Source organism: Mirounga leonina, unplaced genomic scaffold (genome assembly GCF_011800145.1).
Source record: "Mirounga leonina isolate KUSES-001 unplaced genomic scaffold, KU_Mleo_1.0 Mir_170, whole genome shotgun sequence".
NCBI classification, from domain to species: domain Eukaryota; kingdom Metazoa; phylum Chordata; class Mammalia; order Carnivora; family Phocidae; genus Mirounga; species Mirounga leonina.
In genome coordinates, this window is record NW_023270433.1 from 17,679,833 (window position 1) to 17,700,481 (window position 20,649).

Below are 20,649 nucleotides of genomic sequence, written 5' to 3' on the forward strand. Positions count from 1 at the left end.
AGGTATTTGTACATCTACACCCAAGCAGGCACATAGGCTGGAGATGGTAAAAAAATCTAGGACCTTCAACCAAATTAGCACATCACTCTTGGTGACCAATCCCAACACCGCCTGGGATCGTCCCACGCGGAACTATGTCTTCTAACACGGTTCGACATTTGGGTCGTTTCAAAAATAAACTAGTGTGCGAGCTCAATGGGTTTGATATGCTATACGGACTTTATTTAAAAATACCAATTCTGTGACCAGTCCTAAAAAACAAAAAAGTCAGTATTTTAAGAATGAAAGTAATCTGTGTAAATGCTCTTAGTGTGTGTACTGCAGTTTCATCCAGGCCTTTTTTTTATGAGCCTGCAGAAAGGCCGTCTCCAGAAAACAATGCTGACCGAGAGGGGTCCGTGTGTGTACTCGAGAACGGAGGGGACTTGCACCTACTATGTGTCACACACTATGACCAGGGCTTTGGCACAGATGACTTCGTGTAAGTTTCACGACATGCTGTCGGAGAGCTGTCCTCACCCAGTTTTTACAGATGAGAAACCAGCAACTCTTATTGAGAAACGAGTCAAGGTCAGACAGCTAATGAAGAGTGGAACCAGGATACAGACCCTGGTCAGTCTCCAACACATATCACTTTTCCACTCTACCAGGCCTGACTCCTGTTATTGCTTTAATGAATATTAGTCACATTAAATAAACTCTGATATTCTGATTATAAAATTCCAAGCAATTTCTCTTACACGATTACTGGAAAAGAATGAACAAAGTTACTGAACAAATAACAAAGCCCTCTTTCATCTGCGTGCTGGTTAACTCTTCCCAGAACTCTTGCTGGGATATTATTTTATGTGACCCTCAAGGCAACCACGTGATCCAGGCGGTCAGATATTATTATTATTCCCTTTCCATAGATGTGGAAATGGAGGCTCAAGGAGATTATGAGACTTGCCCACGACTGCATAGCTAAGAGACACTGCTGAGCCAGAGCTAGCATCGATTTCTCCTGAATCCTCCCTTCGTTCTGTTATCAGTCTGATTCTCAGAGCTCCACAGCCAGAAAATCAAATCATGGCATTCAACCACATGAAGGCCCAAGTAGACTTACCTTTTTCTGGAACCCTCCCCTCACCTTCCCACCTCATTCTTTGTTCTTTTCTGTCATTACAAAGCCTGTGAATTCTGGTGGTCTGTTTGTGTACCTCCTCTCCCAGAAAATCTTTTCTGACTTCCTCAAACCACAGGGATGCTGCCTTTTTTTCAGAGCTCACGCAAGCCTGATCGTCTGTGTGGTTCACTGGGAAATGAATCACCTGCCTTCTCACCATCTCTTGAATGACTGTAACAAAATGTCATTAAACCACAGAATATAAGCACCTTCAGGACGCAGATCACAGGCTGGATCCCTAGGGCATTTACCACAGTGCCCTGGGTACGAAAGTGTCTTAACAAAATATGGATGATGGGGAAGAACACGACCATACTAAACAGAACTGTTCCAAGTTGCAAATCCGAAGCTTCCAAGAGACCACGGCAATGGAGGAGGGTAGGAATGCCTTGGAATTAGGAGATGAGATCCTGGGTCTTGCTCTCAGCTTAGCCTCACTCTCGCTGGGAGGCCTGGGTCAGTGCTTGCCCCTCTTGGGAGCTCGGCTTCCTCATCTATAGCAAGAGAGGGCTGGACCCTGCCACTGTTCCTATCAGCTCAGAAAGTCCCTGATTCCATGCAACTTTTCCAGATTTGGGGAGAACTTGGGAGAAGGAAGTGTATGTTTCATGAGATCATCCCAAAAAAGAAGATACCCCAATAGGGGAAGGCAAACCATTTAGCGGTCTCTGACAAGGGGAGGGGGAGGCCACTGAAGAGAACTGTAGTGCTGGCAGAGGAGTCGAGGAGCCTGCCTCAAGGCTAACTGCAGTCCTTTCCAAAGACTTCCAGCAATGTCAGCTCGGGTCCAAAAAAAATAGCATGGCCCCCAGGGAACGCCCTTATTCCATTAAAAATAATAATAAAGGGAAGACAAAGAAAATGTTTCCCTATGAGCCAACAGTGTACAAGGGAAGTCTTTTTCTATCTTCCAGTTGTATACAAGTAGACATTCATGAACAAAGGTCAATTTCACCTAACTGTGCCATAGCTTGCAATTTGGAGGATCTAAACAGAAGCTCAGTGGGTTTGTCGCAATATACTCTCGCAATGGGGTGCATGCAGCCCAAAGAGTCAAATGCCCCTGGAGTTCCTGATACCAGGGGCTTCCCTTAATACCCAGGTTTTCCCCTTTCATCTATAAAAAGGCATGTGAAGTGCATTCTAACTTGTTAGTAGACATGTCTAATGGCTGCAGATAAAATTCTGCCTACCTGGCTCGTCTCCACCACTGTAGAGAATGGCCAAGTTCATTGGAATGTCTTTTTCTAAATGGCCAGTCTGATAGAAAAATGTTTACTGCTCACACAGACGGCTCCTCCTGGCTGACACTGGGGAACCTTCTTTCACACCCGTGATCACAATGGCATGCTTTCTTGTCTGTCTTTTCCACTAGATGGTGAACTCCAAAAGGCAGGGTCTGGGCCGGCACAGAGGGAGCATTCAACAAATATTTACTGGGAGAGGAAAAGAAGCAAAAAAGGGAGGAAAATAAGGAAAGGGAAAGGGAAGGAGGGGAGGGGAGGGAAAGAGAAAGGAAAGAAGGGAGGAAGGAAGTGAAGAAAGGGAGAGAAGCAGGAAGGAAGGATTTAGCCTGATACTAGTCTGCCACGAGATAAAGCGGACCCTCCCATGCTTATGGTCGGGGTCCCAGGTGTATGGAAGACTCATTCTCCAAGCCCTTCCTCCTGTCCCCTTGCTTCTCCTGTGCCCTCTGCATGGGCTGTCTTTCTCTGTGTTCTGGACATGCTGTTTGCTCGTCCACATCCATTACCCATCCCTCTCCACCCTGCTCTGTGCCCTTGGGAGGCTGGCCTCTTTGGGGTACATCTATGGGCTCCTTTGCCCTGTGACTTCTAGCAGAAGACGGTAAAGCAGAAGAGAATGACAACATAGCATTTACTCTCCTGGCTCCCTTCTGGCCTGGGGGCTCCAGTAGGTTGGCTACCCCTCTTTACGGAGAGTTACCGCGGCTGCCCAGGAGTCCTCTGCTCACAGTCACTCTCGTAGGTTCCCAAACCACTCTCTCTTTTTGCCCTTCCAGGTCAAGGTTGAAAATGGCTCCCCACTGTTACTGACTCTGGCCTTGAAGACTGTCCTAAACCCTGCCTACCCTGTTGTGAATAGCCTCTCCTTCAAATGAGCCCCTCCTTCAACTCTCCTTAATTGTTCTGTTTGAATGTATCACCTGCTTTCTGCCAAGACCTGGCCTATGCAGCCTGCCTCTCTACCTCTGGAAGTGTTGCCCATCCCCAGCATGCCTCCGCCAGCCAACCCACCTTGTTCCCCTCGTCCGAGCAGATCTCTGCCCCCACAGAGCTCTCGTCCCACTGGGTGTCATGGATCAGAGCTTCTTATGGGTGAATAGGATTCCCCACCAAAGTGAAAGCCCCTTAATGGTGAGGGATGCCTCCCACTCATTGCAGCATCCCCAGTGAACAGCAGAGGGCCTGGCAGGGATACACATACCCAAGAAATGTCTGTAACCAAATGTGACCATGTGGTTCCATTAACAGGAGGGGAGGAAGATATCAGCAAAAAGTTGGGCTGTGCTGGGCTCAATCCCAAGACTATCAAGGCTACTCTCTACAGCCTTGCCATAATCCTCACTGTGCATGCCTCAGGGCGCTCACTCCCCTGAAGAGAAGTGCTCCCCTGGGAGCACCATTCTGAGGGGGGATGACGTCATCTGTTACTCAGTCTGAGCGGCCTCCTGTAATTACAGCCCCCCGGTCCTCGCCAGGGCTTAGAAGCCATATAGAGGAATTCTGTTCCCTTTCCCACAGGACAGGCCTCTGGAGACTTGAAGTGCATGTATCATGGCCCTATAGTCATGGCCCCAGGAGAATTTTCTCATCCGGGCCAAATGCGGTTAGTGGTTATGATATACAGCTCTTGCCACTCACTGTCCAGTCCCTCTCTTTGTGAAAGAAACATCTTTCACAGGCTGTTCTTATTCTGGCCCCTTAATATGGAAAACTAGCTGCCAGTGTAGCTCTAATAGTTTCACAGGGGTTCATGGAACCCCAAGGCCATTATCCACTTCTCTTCCAAACTCACTCACTCAAGCACTCCATAATCCCAAGCTCTCAGGGATAGTTGGGAAGAGTGAGGACAGAACGTGAGGGGGCAGGGACCTGTGGCTGTCCAGGATGTCATCGGGACAGGGCTGGACAGCTATGCCACAGCAGATGACCAGGGGTCAGAAATCCAGAGCAACCTTAACCCTAGTTTGACCACTAATGGACAGTGTGAGCTTTGGCCTCAGTTTCCCTCGATGGGGGATGACCAGTGATCTCTGAGGATGTTTCTAGGTCTGACATTTGACCTCGGATTAGGTGCTCTCCTGGAGTCTAAACATGTTAAAAGAAACACTTCTCTGATGGAATTCACTGGTCTGCCCAGCTGCATTACAGGGGAATCTTATTTTACTCAAGGGAATCGCTACATAAATTGTCAGAATGATGACTTTTAATCAGAACTACTCAAAGGAGACAGTGCAAGAACCCGCTTACTAGGCTATGGGGCACTGCGTACAAGGAATGGAGAAACTTTTCAAGTTCTCTGACACTCTGAGGCTAACACTCCTGTGGTATTTCATTTTATACGGGTTCATTTTTTTTTATTCTTATGTTAATCCCCATACATTACATCATTAGTTTTAGATGAAGTGTTCCATGATTCATTGTTTGTGGTATTGGGTTTGCAATATACAGGGGGAAAAAAACCAAAATTGGTGCCTTACCATAGACTGAGAAGTATTCAATAGTTTTACTGTCTTTACCCATTAAGACAGAAAAAGAGAGAGGAGAGGGAGAGAGGAAGAGAGAAAGGATCTTGAGAATTAAGTTTAGTTCTTTATTAAAAATCCCCTAGATAATGTCAATCAAATTTTCACCGCTTCTACTAAAGGTGCCTCCCTCCCTCCCTTCTTTCTTTCTTCCTCCCTCCTTCCCTCCCTCCCTTTTCTTAAAGTCACAAAGCAAGTATTTCTCTGCAAACGTCCCCACGTTTCTCTCTGCGCACAGAGGAGCTGACACAGCCCAGATGCCATCACCCCCAGCCCCGTCGGGAGATGACACATTGTCTGATGGGGCTCACCCAGGACTCCCGACTTTCCCAGCCATCAAACAAATGCTCTGGCGTGAGTGGTCACAGAGCTGGCACATGGCTGCTCACAGACACTCTGGGCAGGCTGTCCCGTGACTTAGAAAAGAGGAGCCTGTTGGAGGCTGCCAACTCTGTCTGCTGCTGGTGAGGTATCTGGGACCTGGGGCCCCCCGCGGCCCCTCCACACCAGAACAGTGCACCCGCCACAAAGGCCGGCTGCCCTCGGTCCTGACCCAATCAACTCAACAGTTTTCTCCCAAGGCTTTAGTGAAGCCGCCCTGCCTGCCACCCCTGCCCTTCAACTCTGCCTCTTACTGCTTCTTAGACTTAAAAATACCTCCCTTCAGTGGGAGCTTTAGAGTCAATAGACTTGGATTCGAATCCAAGCTCTCCATTTTATTAGCTGACTGACCTTGGCTAAATCCCTATGGCATTCTGGATCCTGAGTTTCCTTCGGCACAATAGGGCTAAGGGTACCCACCCTCCTGGCACTTGGTAGGTGCTGAACAAGCATTTGTTGTATGAATGAACGAATGAATGAATGAATGCACGCATGAAAGAAGGAACAAATGAATGTACCAATAAATGGGTGAATGACTTCCAGCTATCCGTGGCCCTCTGCCCTCCTCCATGCCCACTCTGCCTGGGCACGTGGATAACCCCTGGGAGTCCAGCTCAGGAGAGCACACACTACCTTAATCTCAGAGACTTGCATTTGTGACTTAGCTGAATGACTCTCCTGACCCATGACCTTGGCCTAGTCCTTGTACCTGCTGGGCCCTTCTAGCTCTCTGTCAGTCAAATGCAAATACTAACCCCTGTCTTGCCTCCCTTACCAAATTCTGTCAAAGCCCAAATGAGAGCAGAGATGAAAATGCACTGTGACCTGGAAGGAACAGGCCACACAGCAAGGCTTCTTCCCACTCGGGCTGCTCATGTCTCTGAACCAAGGTGAGAGTCCAGGGCCTGCCTGGTGCCAGCAGGCTGAGCTGACGTGCTTTCTGGCTTGCTGCCAGGCACGACATTCTCCTGCCAGCATCGTCATTCCTTTGCACATAGGTATTTTGTCTGTGCATGGGAGGCCCTCGCTCTTTTGAGAGAGACATAAAGAGAAGAGTCAGCAGAAAACCTGCAGAGGTCGGCAAATGTGCTCGAGCTATCAGCAAGTCCAGGGTCCTGTGCGCTGGACAGAATGGAAAAGTTCAGCTCGAATCTGGGAGATCAGGAAAGTGGACGTTGACTGTCTCTCTGGCTTGGAACTAGGCCCATATTGAATATAGATCACCCACAGGTTCTCCTCTGGGCTTTTCTTTGGGGGTGCTGGTTAAGAGTTGATAGTGCAAGCAGAGGCTACGCGAAGCCTTAGACAGAAGCTTCCCCTTTCTACCCTCTTCTCAGGAGGGGACGAAGCACCCTCCTCTCTCCCCCAACCCAATCTTGGATGTCCAAACTGTATCTAAGCTTTTCTCAACTGTATCTAAGTTTTTCCTCTTTGATCTCCCTTGGCACTCCCTAAACACAGCACACGCCACCTTCCTGACACAAGTAATACCATATAATATGCTTACTGAGAACTCGTGGCCCGCCAGCCACTATAAGAGAGACCACGCTTTATACGCCCCCTCTCCATCCCCAGAGCAGCTTCACAAAGCAGGTGCTTTATTACTTCCACTTTACAGAGGAAGACACGGCTTCTAACGGGTCACCAAGTGAGGAAACAGTATGGCTGAGACCTGAACCCAGGCTGTCTGACCCAGCTAATCCCAGCGTTACCAGCACAGTGCAACAAAACGAACATTCGGCTGGGGTGCGTGGTCCCTGTTGTTCCATCAGGCATGGTTGCCACTAGCCCACGAGGCTGCTGAGTACTTGAAATGTGGCTCATGTGACTCAGGCCAGATTTTGAGTTTATTTAATCTCAACTAATTTAAACAGTCCCATGTGGCTAGGGACTACGTCCTGGATAACACGCTGTACCTCACTCTACCACGTACATTATGACAGTTATCCGTACGCGGGTCCCATCACCCAGTTTCCAATCTGAGCCCCTTGAGAAGACAGGGCTGTCTTCCCTCTTAGCCTGCAGCAGGGGCTCAGCGAATACTGTCCTGATGGCTACCCTCTCATACCGTCCCCATGAGAACTGTAAGGGCCTGGCCTCGGTCACCAAGCTGCCGTGCACACTGGAAAATTCGCAAAGTTCCAGAACCCCTAGGAGTCTCAGGCGCCTTGCCTATGCAATGTCGGGGGTACCGAGTCAGCTCACAGCTGGGCATCGCCTGCCCGGCAGGACTTACCTGTGCGGAGAGTCGGGGTCGAAGCAAGTCTTGGTGACGTCCGTGATTTCGGGGTCACAGCACTCTCCGCCATCGAAGCTGAACCGATCATAATTGCAATCCATGTCGCACACCCCATTGTGCTGCTTCTTCACGAAGGCAGGGTGGCGCAGTTGGCGGCAGTCCCCGCCGTCGTGACCGGTCAGCGTGTGGTTGCACTCGGGGTCACAGCTCTCGTCCCCGATCTTGCTGATGTCGCAGTTGGCCAGGACAAGGCGGTGGCGCAGGGAGGAGTTGCTCACCTCCAGCACCTCCAGCTCCCAGGAGATGTTGTAGTGCTTGAAGGCCTCGGCCAGCTGCCGGTGCTGGAAGTCGATCTGCTGGCGGCTCACCGTGGGGTTCTCGCGGTTGTCGTCATGGAGGTTGACCACGCGGTAGCGCACCACCTTGGGCCGGCGGAACCGTGGGAGCTGGTTGTAGCTGGCGATGACCTCTGTGTTGTCACACAATGTCTGCCCGCACAAGGGAGCCTCCAAACTTGTGTCCAGCAGGAAGCCGTGGGCACTGCTGAGTTCCACTTGGGGGACGTGGCCATCCTTCATGGGGGACCAGGTGCGCTTCACATTGTCCCAGTTCTCCTGGAGGAGGAGCTGAGGTAGAGGAGTGTGGAGGCCATGGGTTTCCATGTCCAACAGGACCTCCCGCTGAGTCCGGGCCACCTTCCACAAACTGAAGCGTTCAATGTAGCCGCGGTAGTTGTGATTCAGAGCGCTGCCTCCCAGCATGAGCACTTTACACTTCTGGGTCAACGGGCTGAAGATGCCGCCCACCTGCTCCCCGGAGGTGGCCACCTGGGCACCATTCACGTAGAGCTTCATCAGCCGCCCATCGTAGGTAGCGGCTAGGTGTACCCACTGGCCTGGGAGGTAGCTGCGGTGGGCATTAATGGTGGTCACTTGCCGGGCCCGGTCTGTCTTCAGGGAGAAAAAGTAGCGGGGGTCTCTGTTGCCTTGGTCACTGATGGTGTGAATTCCCACGACCCATCCTCGGTCACGCGAGGTATAAGAACATTTGTCATATAGCCCTATGTGGCCCGAAGAGAGAAAGATGTGTCAATAAAGGATGGAAGAAGGGCACGAAGTTACTTCTCTCTGATAAAACTTATATCAGGATGTCCTAGACCAGCAGTTCTCGAACTGTGCTCTGCAGGATCTGCCAGTTCCTAATGATGACTCTGGGACCAGCCTTAGGGCAAGGTGAGGGCTAGAGGAACAGAGAGGATGGGCGAGCTGGCTTTGGGGGCCTCTCACCACTATGTGAGCCCAAGCAGTTTCACTTTTATTGGCTCTGAACACAGAACATATAAGAAAGATTTGCATTTGTAGAATGGGTATTTGAGCTAAAGAAAATACCAACAATAATAATAATGGGAATCTGAACACCTTTGATTTTGTAAGACTGTTGGATGGGGAAGGGGACTTTCTAATTAAGAAGGTGTTTTAGGGGCACCTGGGTGGCTCAGTCAGTTAAGCGTCCGACTCATGATTTCAGATCAGGTCTTGATCTCATGGGTGATAACACTGAGCCCCATGTCAGGCTTCATGCTCAGCAGGGAGTCTGCTTGGGACTCTGTCTCTGCCCTACCCCAACTCATGCATATGCTCTCTCTAATAAATAAATAAATCTCAAAAAAAATTAAAAACAACCAAGAGGGTATTTTAAGTGTGGGATGACATAGGAGGCAAGAGGAGAATGGGGGGGGGGGGTGGTAATAATGAATAGAAGATGCTCACTGAGAAGAAGGTCCCCTGCTACAGTCACCAAAACTTTGAGCACACATCACCATTGGCAGTCATCACATGGCCAGTGATAGTGAATTGTCAGCAAAGTTGGCCCAGAGAAGCGAAGGTCAAGGGCCGCAAAGCTAATGCTTCCACCTTCTAACAGGAGTCAGTCCCGGCTAGCCCTGAAATTCAGCCCCAAAGAAAGGCAGACATGCTTAATATCTGAGCTGGAAAGGTTTTTAAAGATCACCACTTCCAACTTTTTCACTTGACAGGTGAGGGATTTCAGACCCAGAAAATGAAAGGCATCTGTCAGGTTACGTAGAGTCATTGACAAATGTCCTGAGACCCAATTCAGCTTGCTTTTCTCTGACACTACCGCGAATATTTGCAAAAGAATGAAATGAAAAGCATCCTCTTAACATAAAAGGTGCTGGGGACTCCTTCATTACTTAAATCTTCCAAGCCTCTGTATTATACTAAGGTCTATGTGCGAGTTCATTTAATCCATGTAACACCCTTAAGGTGGTGATGTTAAGTGAACAGAGGCAGATATGGATTCTAAAGGAAGCAAGAGATGGATGGGTTAAAGGTCAAATGGTTGGCCAGTGGCTCCTCGATCCATCAGACCCTGGCATTCAGTACCCTGTGCACTAACTCTGCGGGGGCTTCCTTCTTCCCCATCAAAGCCACCAAGGATCCAGAACACATCACCTGCCTGGGGGTGCCACAAGCTCGGTGTTTGGGAAGGTCGCAAGGCTGATGTCTGTAGACTCACTCTGGAAACCCCAAGAAGTCACTTAGCGGATTCTCTCTGGATCGAATTATCTTTATAATCACCAACCCCCATTCCTCAGCTTTTCTGGAATATACCCAGTGTCCTTGGCACAGACAGGCTGTTGGATGGGGAAGAGGACTTTCTAATTAAGAGTATATTTTAAGCGTGGGATGATGTACGAGGCCAGGTGGGAGGAGAAAGAGAGGGAGATGAGAATGAATACAAGATGCTCATTTAGGAGGACAGTCCTTACTCTGAGCTGGAGACCTGTTGTGGTCACCATAACTTTGAGCATGCATCGGCCATTAGCATTCACCAAACAAGCATGGAGAGCTTCCAGAAAAATCAACAGAGGAGGCCCACGCGGTATCTACTCCTTGTTGGTACTGGGGCCTTGAACTTGTGTAAATCTCTCTGTTAGCAACTGATGCGGAGGGCAGTTTTGGCTTGGCATCTAAGTCGGCCTATACCTCTCCTCCAACTCCGTGCCCAACAGTCCCTCAGGCAATGGCTGGAGTCTTCTCACAAATTCAACCTGCTCTCACAGGCTGGGCAACCTTGGTGAAGCACTGAGTACCTCCTCTGGGTCTTGGTTCTCTATCTGGTGAAGGAGGGGACCGAATGAGGTCCCCCTTACATGCCTGGTCCAAGTCTGCTTTTCTGTGTTTCCAGGTTTCCCCATGGCTAAAACAGAAACCACCTCTTCCAAGAAGCTCTCCATGATAGCCCTGTGAGGAATGCTCATCTCTCCTCTGCACTCATTTTACTTTAAGGCAACTAGACACTTGTTCTCTGGTTTTGGAGTCCTACTAGACTGGAGGCTTGAAGTGAGGACTTCTGGCTGGGCCATCTGTACCCTGCCTAGGACCTTATACCATTCCTTGTCTACAGCAGGGGCTCAGCAAGTGTCTCATGAAGGAGCACAGGAAGGATGCCAAATACAGCCAGAGAAGGAAAAAGGACAAACAGAATCAACTTAACTCAGGTCTTCATGGCTAAAGGACAGGGAGAGTCAAAAGAAAGCGTGTGTTCTCTGTAGCACAGAGCAAGCAGGATCTTTGGACTTGGGGTAATTCTGATAAAAGAATTACTAGCCATACGTCTGGGGAAAATCACTTCACCTCTGCAGCTCTTCTCCCTCTTGACTAGATCTCTCTTTAAATGTGCTGTCATACTTAAAAGATACAGCGGATATGCCATCCTTGGCATACAGTAGCCGTCCAAGTGAGAGCTCATTTTTAAGATGCTGGAAAGTCTGGGAGTGATGTCAATGATGACAAGGAGAAAATGACGAGAAACACAATACAGAAAGGCCAAAGGGAGAAGGCACCTGAAGGCATCTTGACTGATGGAGCAAGAGCTGGGAGGATGAAGGCTCAAAAAAAGCACGAGTCCTCCCCAAAACCACCGGCAAAGCCTACTTAGAAATCACAAATCCCGTCTGCTTAGCTGCTGTCAGGACACTGCCTGTGAAAAGCTACCTCCCCATGGACCCTTCCAAAGTGGAAGCTCTGACTCCAGATTTGGAACAGGCTACCCCAGCTCTATGCGTTGCCACTTGCTATGGGGATCAGTGAGGGCAAAGTTCCTAGGGCCACCACGCTTGGGCTCCCCATCCCACCTCTGAGCTCACCTTCTCTTGCTCCCCTGGCGAACACTCCCCCTCAAAGAGAAAATTCTTCTAATGAGAAAATTAATATCTGAAACAGGATCCCTTTTCCCTCTTTCGTTCTCTCTCTTTCTCGCTCTCTTCCTGCAGGTCTTTTATTTTGCCAGGGGCTCTCCCGTCCCTGGTTTTCCTGTTGCCTTTGGAAGGCGGCTAGCTGGGTGAGCAAGGTAAAATGTTTACACATCTGTAGGGTGCCCTCAGTTCAGAACCTTCCTGGGGCTTGGGACCCGGGCTCAAGCCCCCTGTTTGCAGTTGAGAGAGAAGAGAGACGCAGTGAGAAAGGCCAGACTCTGCCACACAGAGCCGAGGACTAAGAGGTAGCTTAGCCCCGGGAGGCAGAGAGGAAGGGCAAAGAGAGGCTTTTCAGTGGAACCAAGAGGAAACACGTTAAGGGAAACGAGAACCTTGAAGCAGTGGCTTCAGAAGTTCAGAAGGAAATATTCTTCTGGAGTGTAAGTGGCGAAAGGAAATCACTGAACTTCAGCAGGGGTGGGCCGGGGGTCAATGATGGTGACGGGGACTTATTTCTGTATGAAAATAACCTAATCAACAGTAGTCACACTCAGGGGGCTGTACCACCAGCCCAGAACCAGGGATCTGGAACCAGAGATCTGGATGACCTTGCCTGGGACAAGCACAGCACCCCTCCTTGCTGCCAGGCCTCCTTTCCCTTCTCTGAAAAAGGAGACGTTAGGATTAAATGATGCCCCCCCCTACAATTTAAGAGCTCTTTTGTTCACTGCTAGAATGGTTCCTTGTAAGCAGAAGGAGCTCAACATAGGTGTTGATTTGAATGTTGGAAGCCTGTGTCATTCCTAATGCTTGCATGCTTAGGTCCCCTCTGCTCTGTGTATCTCCATAGAGGACACACAACTGTGTACTCTGGAGGGCACCGTCTCCCCTCCCCACCCTCACCTTGTCCCTCCCCACAGTTGTCCAGGAAGATAGAGCTATAGTGAAGGAAAGAGAGAGAGGCGGTCTGCAGTCTGCACCATCTGTGTGGTGCTGGAAGTTGATCCCAGGGGACACATCCCCATGTGACAAGATGAAGGCTACGGGGCCATCCCGCACACAATCTACATCTAATTAGCATAAGCCTGCCTCAAGGCTATGAGCGCATGGAAGCAGACTCCAAAAGTGTGCAGAGCCCGTGAGGTGTGTCGGGCATGCACAGATGGACAGGTCCGGCCCCAGACCTGGAAGGGGCTTGCCCTGGGCCTCATGGTAATCACCGGTCCCACAAACCCTGGTCAGCTGGCCCTTCTAATGTGCCCTCATCCTCCTGCAGCTAGGCTTCCTTTGAAAAGGGCTTCAGATCCCCCCAGAAGCTTGCTGCCTACTTATTTTTACGGTCTCTTTTTCTTCCCATCTATCCACTAAACCTCATCCCGGAGATGAAGAGCATATGTAAAAGGGGCTAGCCCAAAGGCAGAAGGCTCCTATGGAGTCTCCCAAAACCTTGGCCAGGGCTGCACCAGGAGTCCTTTGGGTTCTGGGGTCACCCTTTCGGGATCAGTTTAATGGCACTATCCCAGGGTAGCTCCGTCCAACCACTCCATTCCACTCCGGGAACAGACAAATCTTCCATACATCCATCACAACCCTTCCTGTCTGAGAACTCACCACTTCTGTAATTACTCATCCAATGTCTGTGGTTCCCATCTGTGTGTCTGCTTGGTTCATTTCAAAGTGCCCAGTGTCCACTACAGACCCTGGTACCTTGCAGGTGCTTCGGAGAGTTTGTCATTGCAAATTAAAAATCAAGGAAGGAAAAGAAGGAGGGACATTTCCCTAGTGCTGTGTTCTTTACAAGAGCATAGTACCCTTTATTTAGAACTCGTTAAGTCCCGGGTATTTACAGTAATTCTCCCACTTAACCTTCACAACGGAACTCTCAGTTTTGCCCATTCTTTAGAGGAAGCTGAGGCTCAGGGAGGGAAGAGGTTTATCCAAGGCAACAAAGCTTGGAATCCAGGTCTATAGGATTCCCCAGCTCAGGTGCTTCATCACAGCACTGTGTTAAGAGCCCAGTGGGCTGTTTGAAGGCACAGCCCCCCTCCGAAAATATTTCTGTAAGTCCCACAGCGCCAACACAAGCACGTTGAACTGAACTGCAAGCCAGGAAGCTGCTTTTCATGTCATTCTTCTGCCTGGGTCTAAAAATTGACTGAGAATCCATGGTTCTTTATTACTAGTCTTAATTTGTTTCACTTGGCTCACCCAACTTCCCTGGAACCCAAGACGTGCCTGGGTCTTGTTGTCTTTCCAGAGCTCAGAATGCCTTCCTTAGCTTGTCCTCTAGCACCTGGGCTTCTACTCCCAGCTTTCCTACCTATTGGTTTCTGACCCAGGTTTGTCCCAACCTCCAGGGTCTATACAGAAATATTCTCCTTCCCCCGCGCCGGTTGCAGTCACATTCTTGGCTGGCTCCTATCTTCCTTTCTGTTTGTTATGGGCTCAAATTTGTCCCCTCAAAATTTGTATGCTGAATTTCTAACTCCTAATACCTCAGAAGGTGACCTTATTTGGAGGTAGGGTCTATACAGAGATGATCAAGCTTTAAATGAGGTCTTTGGATGGGCCCTAATCCAGTAGGGCTGGTGTCCTTGTTATAAGAGAGAATTGGGACACGGACACACACACAGGGACGACCATGTGAAGACACAAAGCAACAATGGCCATCTACAAGCCAAGCAGAGAGGACTCAAAAGGAACCCACACTGTGGACACTTGGTTCTCAGAGGCCAAGCTTCCAAAGCTGTGAGAAAGTCAATTTCTGTTTAAGTCACCTGGTCCATGATACTATGTTATGGTAGCTCTGGCAGACTAGAACACCATCATTCCACACATTCTCCAAGCTCTCCCACCAAGATGTCTCTAAAATCTATCTCATTATCCACTGCCTGGTGCCCAGGTTATGCATATTGCCTCGATTTACTCAATTCTCAGGGTGAGCAAAGCAAGGTTTACCAGGAGGAAACAAAGACTGGTGTTGCGGTCGCCATACGCAGGAAACATGCCTCACAGGGGAGGGGTGCTTCCGTGTCTCAGCTGGAATGTGCGTATCTGAAGGCCCTGCCGTGTGTTGAGCAGGTGGGTAGCAGCTTCTGTGCCAAAGTGTCTCATCCTTACAGCCACCTTGTGTAACAGGTGCTCTTTACAGCTGAGGGAGCTGAGACTCAGAGAGGTGAGGTCACCTGCCTCAGGTCACACAGCACTAAGTGGTTGGAGGGACTGGAATTAAAGACTCCTGATTTCAAGCTCAGTTCCCCCACAGATGATTGGGACCTCAGCTATGTCTCCATGCTGTGCATGTGGTTTTATCCCCCCTAGGATGTTCTCCCGGCATGGATTAAGTCAACACAAACTTAGCTCCGACAACACTTAACTTTCAGCACTGTCAGGGAGGACAATTAACAAAGTGTAACAAGTATATCAAGTTTATATTATTATTTGGTTTTCTCTCATTGGTAGAGTGGACATGGGAGGAGAAGGATACTCTACCTGGGTCCTTTTGGCCGGTAACAAAGCAGCATTTTCAACTAAATAATGATAATAGTAAGGAACATTAGCTAAAAGCCTCTGTGTAGCAGTTCCTCTGCTAGACACAAAGATCCCATGCAGTGCTCATAATGACCCCATGAAGTGGGCTTTCCTGACAGGCCTTTGACAGAGGACATTGAAGTGTAGAGAAGCTACGTGAATTCCCCACAAGGATCACAGTGAGACAGTAGTAGAATCACAACCAGACTAACTCTAAAGCCAGAACTCTCCTCTGGGATGCTTCCCTTCGGTGGGAATAACTCTTAGCCCAGGGTCAAGGGTCTTGTGGCCTAGTCTGCCATTGTTCTGCTGTGGGTTGCTGGGAAAGCAGCCCCCCTCTCTGGGCTTCCTCACGTCCTGCCCTATGAAGTAGGAGGGTTACACCAGATGGCCATAGAGCGCCTCCTCCCGCCCCCCCCCCCGCCACCCCCCCACTTAGACTCCCTGTGACTCTGAGGTCCCGGGTCCTTCAGACAGCCCAGCCTTGGTTCCCACTGTGGGAGAGGTATGGTCATGGAGGAAGAGGTAGAAGGGAAGGAAGGCAGTTTTAGGACCTCCCAACTTAAGGATGTCCACTCACTGTGGGACATCTGCCAGAGGAAGACAAGCAGAGATGGGAGGATGGGTGTACAAAGGGGGGAATTAGGTCAGCAATCTGGTTTCTTTCAGGAGGCTAAAAAAGTTAAAAGCCAAAGGTTGGAGCTGGTCCCTTTTTGTTTTGTTTTGTTTTCCCTTCCATGATTTAATGGCTGGTATCAAAGCCACAGAGGAATGCTTGAGAGAGCAATCCTATGGAAAGCTTTTATCTGTCCAGAGGACAGTGATTAAAACAGACAGATTTGGGTTAAGTATACCCATGGTCCCTGCACTTGGTTCAGTCGGGGGGAGGACTACCAAAATGACCCCGGAGGACTCAGCGGCCCCAGGCATTCAGAGGAAAGGGGGGACATCACCGAGGTGGGTACCTGAGGGACTGCTCCTCAGCATCCTCATGCCTCCAGGCCCACCTTGGCTTAAAGGATTGATTTTAGGCTCCGTAGAAGGAGGAGGTTTGAAATACATCATATACTATACTGAGTTCTAGACGTCCCCATCTCCTGGTATAAGAGGCAAGAGCACCAAGAGTAACCCTCTGGAGGAATTCACAAGGTCAGGATTCACTCAGGTGTCCCCCATGTGTCGGCCACGCATGTGAGCCTGTGGGGCCAGATCTCCCTTTGCCGGGTGGCATGGGACAGTGGGAAGAGTCCCCGCAGTGGCAGGGAGTGTGTCTGCTCTCCACCTGTACTTGTTTTTCTGCTGGGAACCATTGCCTGAAAGCCCTCTGACTATGTGGGTCTGCTCGCCTTCTTTACAAGCTGGGTGACCTTGGATGAGTTCAATTCTCTGAGCCTCAGCTTTCCCACAGGTACTGCAGGGATTAAAAAGTCTTATCCTATATCCCTCACAGAACGCATTGGAGAAAGAAAGGAGATAAATGAATGCATATTTCCTTGTAAACTATTTAAGGCTATCCAAAGGGAAGGCAAGGTTGACAAGAGTATGCTTACAGATTCCTGAAACCCATAAGCTTTATTAATACACAGACTTCATGATGAGTTTGGGATGGCAAAGGGCTCTTGGGGGCTCAAGGTGCACCTGTGTCTACCCCAGGTTCTTGACTCTCCAGCCTGCCTCCTTTGCTCCTATGTAAGCAGCCTGTGTGGACATGGAAAGGTGAGGGCTTTCATAGAGCAATAAAGGTGCATCCAGTGCGGCTCTACCATTCACTAACTACGTGCCTTGGGAAAGTATTAGTCTTCTCATCTGTTAAATGGGGTGATACTATCTACCTCTGCCAGTTGTAGGGGGAACTAATGAGATAGTGAACATACCAGGACTCGGCACATGAGCACCAGCCTCATAACACACCTTGAGCACGTGTACTGTGAAGTCTTATCTGTCGGAATCCCAGCTGTGCCGCTTGTTAGCTATGTAGCCTTGGGCAAAATCCCTTCACCTACCTGATAGTTTTCTCAACTGTAAACTGATAATAACAGTACTGAACACACAGTGCCATTTTGAGGATTTAGTGAGAGAATGCAAACACTCATTTGCATAGCACGTGACGCATGCCAGCTACACTTTTTATTGATATGAATGTCTGTTCCTTTTCCTCAGAACTGGGACCAGGTTTTTTCCCCCACCTTCTTCGGTGCTGTTAAACTTTATCCTTTCTGACACTCTTCTCTGAAATAGAAAGGCACGTGCATTGCTCTCTTTTTCACACGTTGTCAGTGAGATGGGAGCATATAAACTTTTTAAAAAAGAAAACGGCAGAGGAGTGGAAGAACACAAAGAAGAAACAAGGAGGAGGGAGAGGAGGAAGAGGAGGAAGAGAGGGGATCTCCTGCATTTTCAGTTTCTAGCACAAACCAGACCCTGATAGACTTAAGAAGTGATGCTGGAATCACCCCGGAGAAAAGAGCCCACTTTGGGTCATTTTGATGATTTGAAGACCTATAAGCTGTTCCCCGTTCACTCACCAAACCTCAGGGACGGTGACTTCTCAAGGACCGTTCCATCCTGCCCTCTATGTCCTTCACAGCAGTCCCAAGCCCTTACCCTTTATCATTCATGGAATCAGGCATAGTAAGGGCTGGAGGTTCCCTCAAGGTCATTATATCATCCATTTAACACCTAACTTCCTGCTTGAATCACCTGTAAACACCTTGACAAGAGAGCACTCGTATTTCAGAATTAGAGAACCCTGCCACATGAAGAAGGCCTCTGCACCTTCGAGCATTTCTCAGTGCTCTCCTTCAGTGAACCCAAATCAACTCCCTTTCCTTGCCACCCAGTGGCCCAGGATCTGGTCTCCAGGGACCCACAGAGTTATTCTGTGCCCTCTAGCCCAGGACAGCTGTGAAGACATTTGAGGCTTTTCATTGCTTTATCTCTGCTTTATTTCCCCATGTTAACATCCCCTGGTCCTGCCTGGTTTATCCACTTACCCATTCACTGATTCATTCAACACATCTTCATAGGACAACTTCTGTATCAAGTTCAACCCAGACATTCAGGGTATGGAGCATGACCAGACACAGGGAACACCCTCTTGTGAGAGACCGCTAATCCCTAATGCTAGTACCAGTCCTCCTGTTGATGCAATGTGGATGGATATAGTGGGAATTAATAATATGCAGTCAGGAATACCTATTATTATCATACCTGCCTCCTTACATTTTCCCTAGGATCACTACTCTGATTTGTTCTAATGCTACTCAGAGCCATATGAACCTACTGGAAAATAGAGTCACCATTTATGATGTGTCATGTTCAAGGACAAGGATTTCATGTGCATCATCTCGTTGAATTATTATGACTATTCTATAAGTTCTCTTGGTCCCATTTTATGGATGAGGAAAGTGAGACTCAGTTTCCTTGACTTGGCAAAGGTCTTTTGACTTGTAATAACATAAATAAGATTAGAACTCAGCTCTGATTCCAAAGTCAAGTGCTTAACCAATGCCTTATGTTTTCTATCAATAAATATAAGGAAAAATTCTTTTAAAATCAGTTGACTATTTCTTCATACAGTCATTTTTTTAAAGCTTCCTTATATTGATCATATACTCTATTGGTTATAACAATACAGGAAGCATAAAGTTTCCCTGAAGATTTAAAGAGTACAAAGAGTCTTAATTATTTCACTTGCTCTTCTCAGAACTCTCTAAAGGAAGAAAAATAGAAACTATGATTCTGTTCATACAAATAGAGAGAGTGAGCCTCTGAGAGGGTAAAGAGTCCATGTTTGTTCACCAGCTCTGTATCTAGAGCCTTCTGTATAGTACCCAGAACATAAACACTCAGTATACATTTGTTGAATGTATGAATGTATATATGAATGAAAGAAAGAAAGAAAGAAAGAAAGATGCCCAAGGCTTGTGAGGAAACCCAATTTGAGTTGATTTTGAAGTTTCAAACCATCTTTAGAGCACTGGAACAAGAGCTCGGACTTGGAGGCAGGAGTGGTATCTTTGTGACACTGGATAAAAGCCTCTTCTACTTCTTGGACCTCAACTTCTCCATCTGTATGATTGGGGGGGGTTGCATCCATAGTCACTAGGTTTGGTTGTGTAAAATACTAAAAGTAATAACAAGGAGTCAAGAAAGCATAACTTAGCTGTGTGACCTGTGGCAAACTGCACCCCCTCTCTGGTCCACTTTCGCATCGGGGGAAAAGAGAAGACTATGGTGAACTCATTTCTAAGGGAGTCTGTTAAAAATGCTGGGATAAGATACCTAAGTTGAGAGTGATTAAGCCATGAACTCTGGCCCTGGTTTGCCACTAACATACTATTGATCTTGGGCAAATGCCTTTTCATCCAGGGTCATATCATGACTTTCCTGGCCCTGGGCACTTTTCCCTTCCTCCATAAATATATAGAATTATATTTTACAATTACATTGGCATAAAGATGTATACAATCAAGACACTGGATTCATCGTTATATACTTCATATTATTATATCGACTATTTTCTTCTGATTTTCAAGAAGAAACTAAGCCATTTCTATTGGCCCGTAAAAGTACCTTGCTTTTCAGGCACTATGCTGGCTGCGCCTAGTAGACCCTCACTCAGCCTTGGGTCCACATCTGGACCTTAGATCCTCATCTACAAATCAGCACCAAGAGCGTCGCTGCGTACCTGTAGCTAAACCTAAGGAGCTGAGAGGGATGGAGAAGGTTCCCACATGGGCGAGCCAAGTAATGTACATTTCGTAACTGACGCAGATCCACAGCATGTTATGTAAAAATGCACCCCAGACCATGTGGGCTGAGCTCTGGAAACAAAAGCTCCTCTCTCGGGTGAGCGTGCCATCACCTCATCCTGGCCCACACAGCCAGGGGTGAGACTTTCAAGGAAAGCGATGGCAACATGAGATAAGGAAGGGACGCGGCCAGACAGGCAGATTCCCATTCCGCTCCGCATGGCTGGTGCCACCCGGAATTAGCACTTGCTCTGTCCCAGGCATTGCGGTAAACGGCATGGATTAGCTCAGGCAGCCTTCTCAACAATCCAAGCAGGAAGGTAGAATTATTATTCCCATTTTACAGATGAACAAACAGAGGCCCAGAGAAGCACAGATAACTTGCCCAAGCCTGAGTAACTCACTGGCAAGTAATACAGGTGGGATTCGAACCTAGGTAATCAGACATGAGAGTTCATGTTCGTAACTTCTAAACTGGGCTTCCCAGCTAGGGGAAAATGGACTGTGGGAGGACAAGGGGCAGTTCTTAATTTTCCATAAAGTATAACAGAGTAAGTTCTAGTAGAAGTACAAGCAAACGGAGCTCAACAG

At 48.4% G+C, this 20,649-nt stretch overlaps 1 protein-coding gene across 1 annotated transcript in view; it reads right to left on the reverse strand.

The window, feature by feature from the left end:
* The window catches only part of PAPPA (pappalysin 1), a 240,175-nt gene that overhangs the window by 199,103 nt on the left and 20,423 nt on the right, over positions 1 to 20,649 (reverse strand). Inside the window, exon 3 of the mRNA XM_035016597.1 lies at positions 7,552 to 8,614. Within this exon, the coding sequence (XP_034872488.1) occupies positions 7,552 to 8,614 (1,063 nt within the window). The remainder of the gene's footprint in view (positions 1 to 7,551; positions 8,615 to 20,649) is intronic.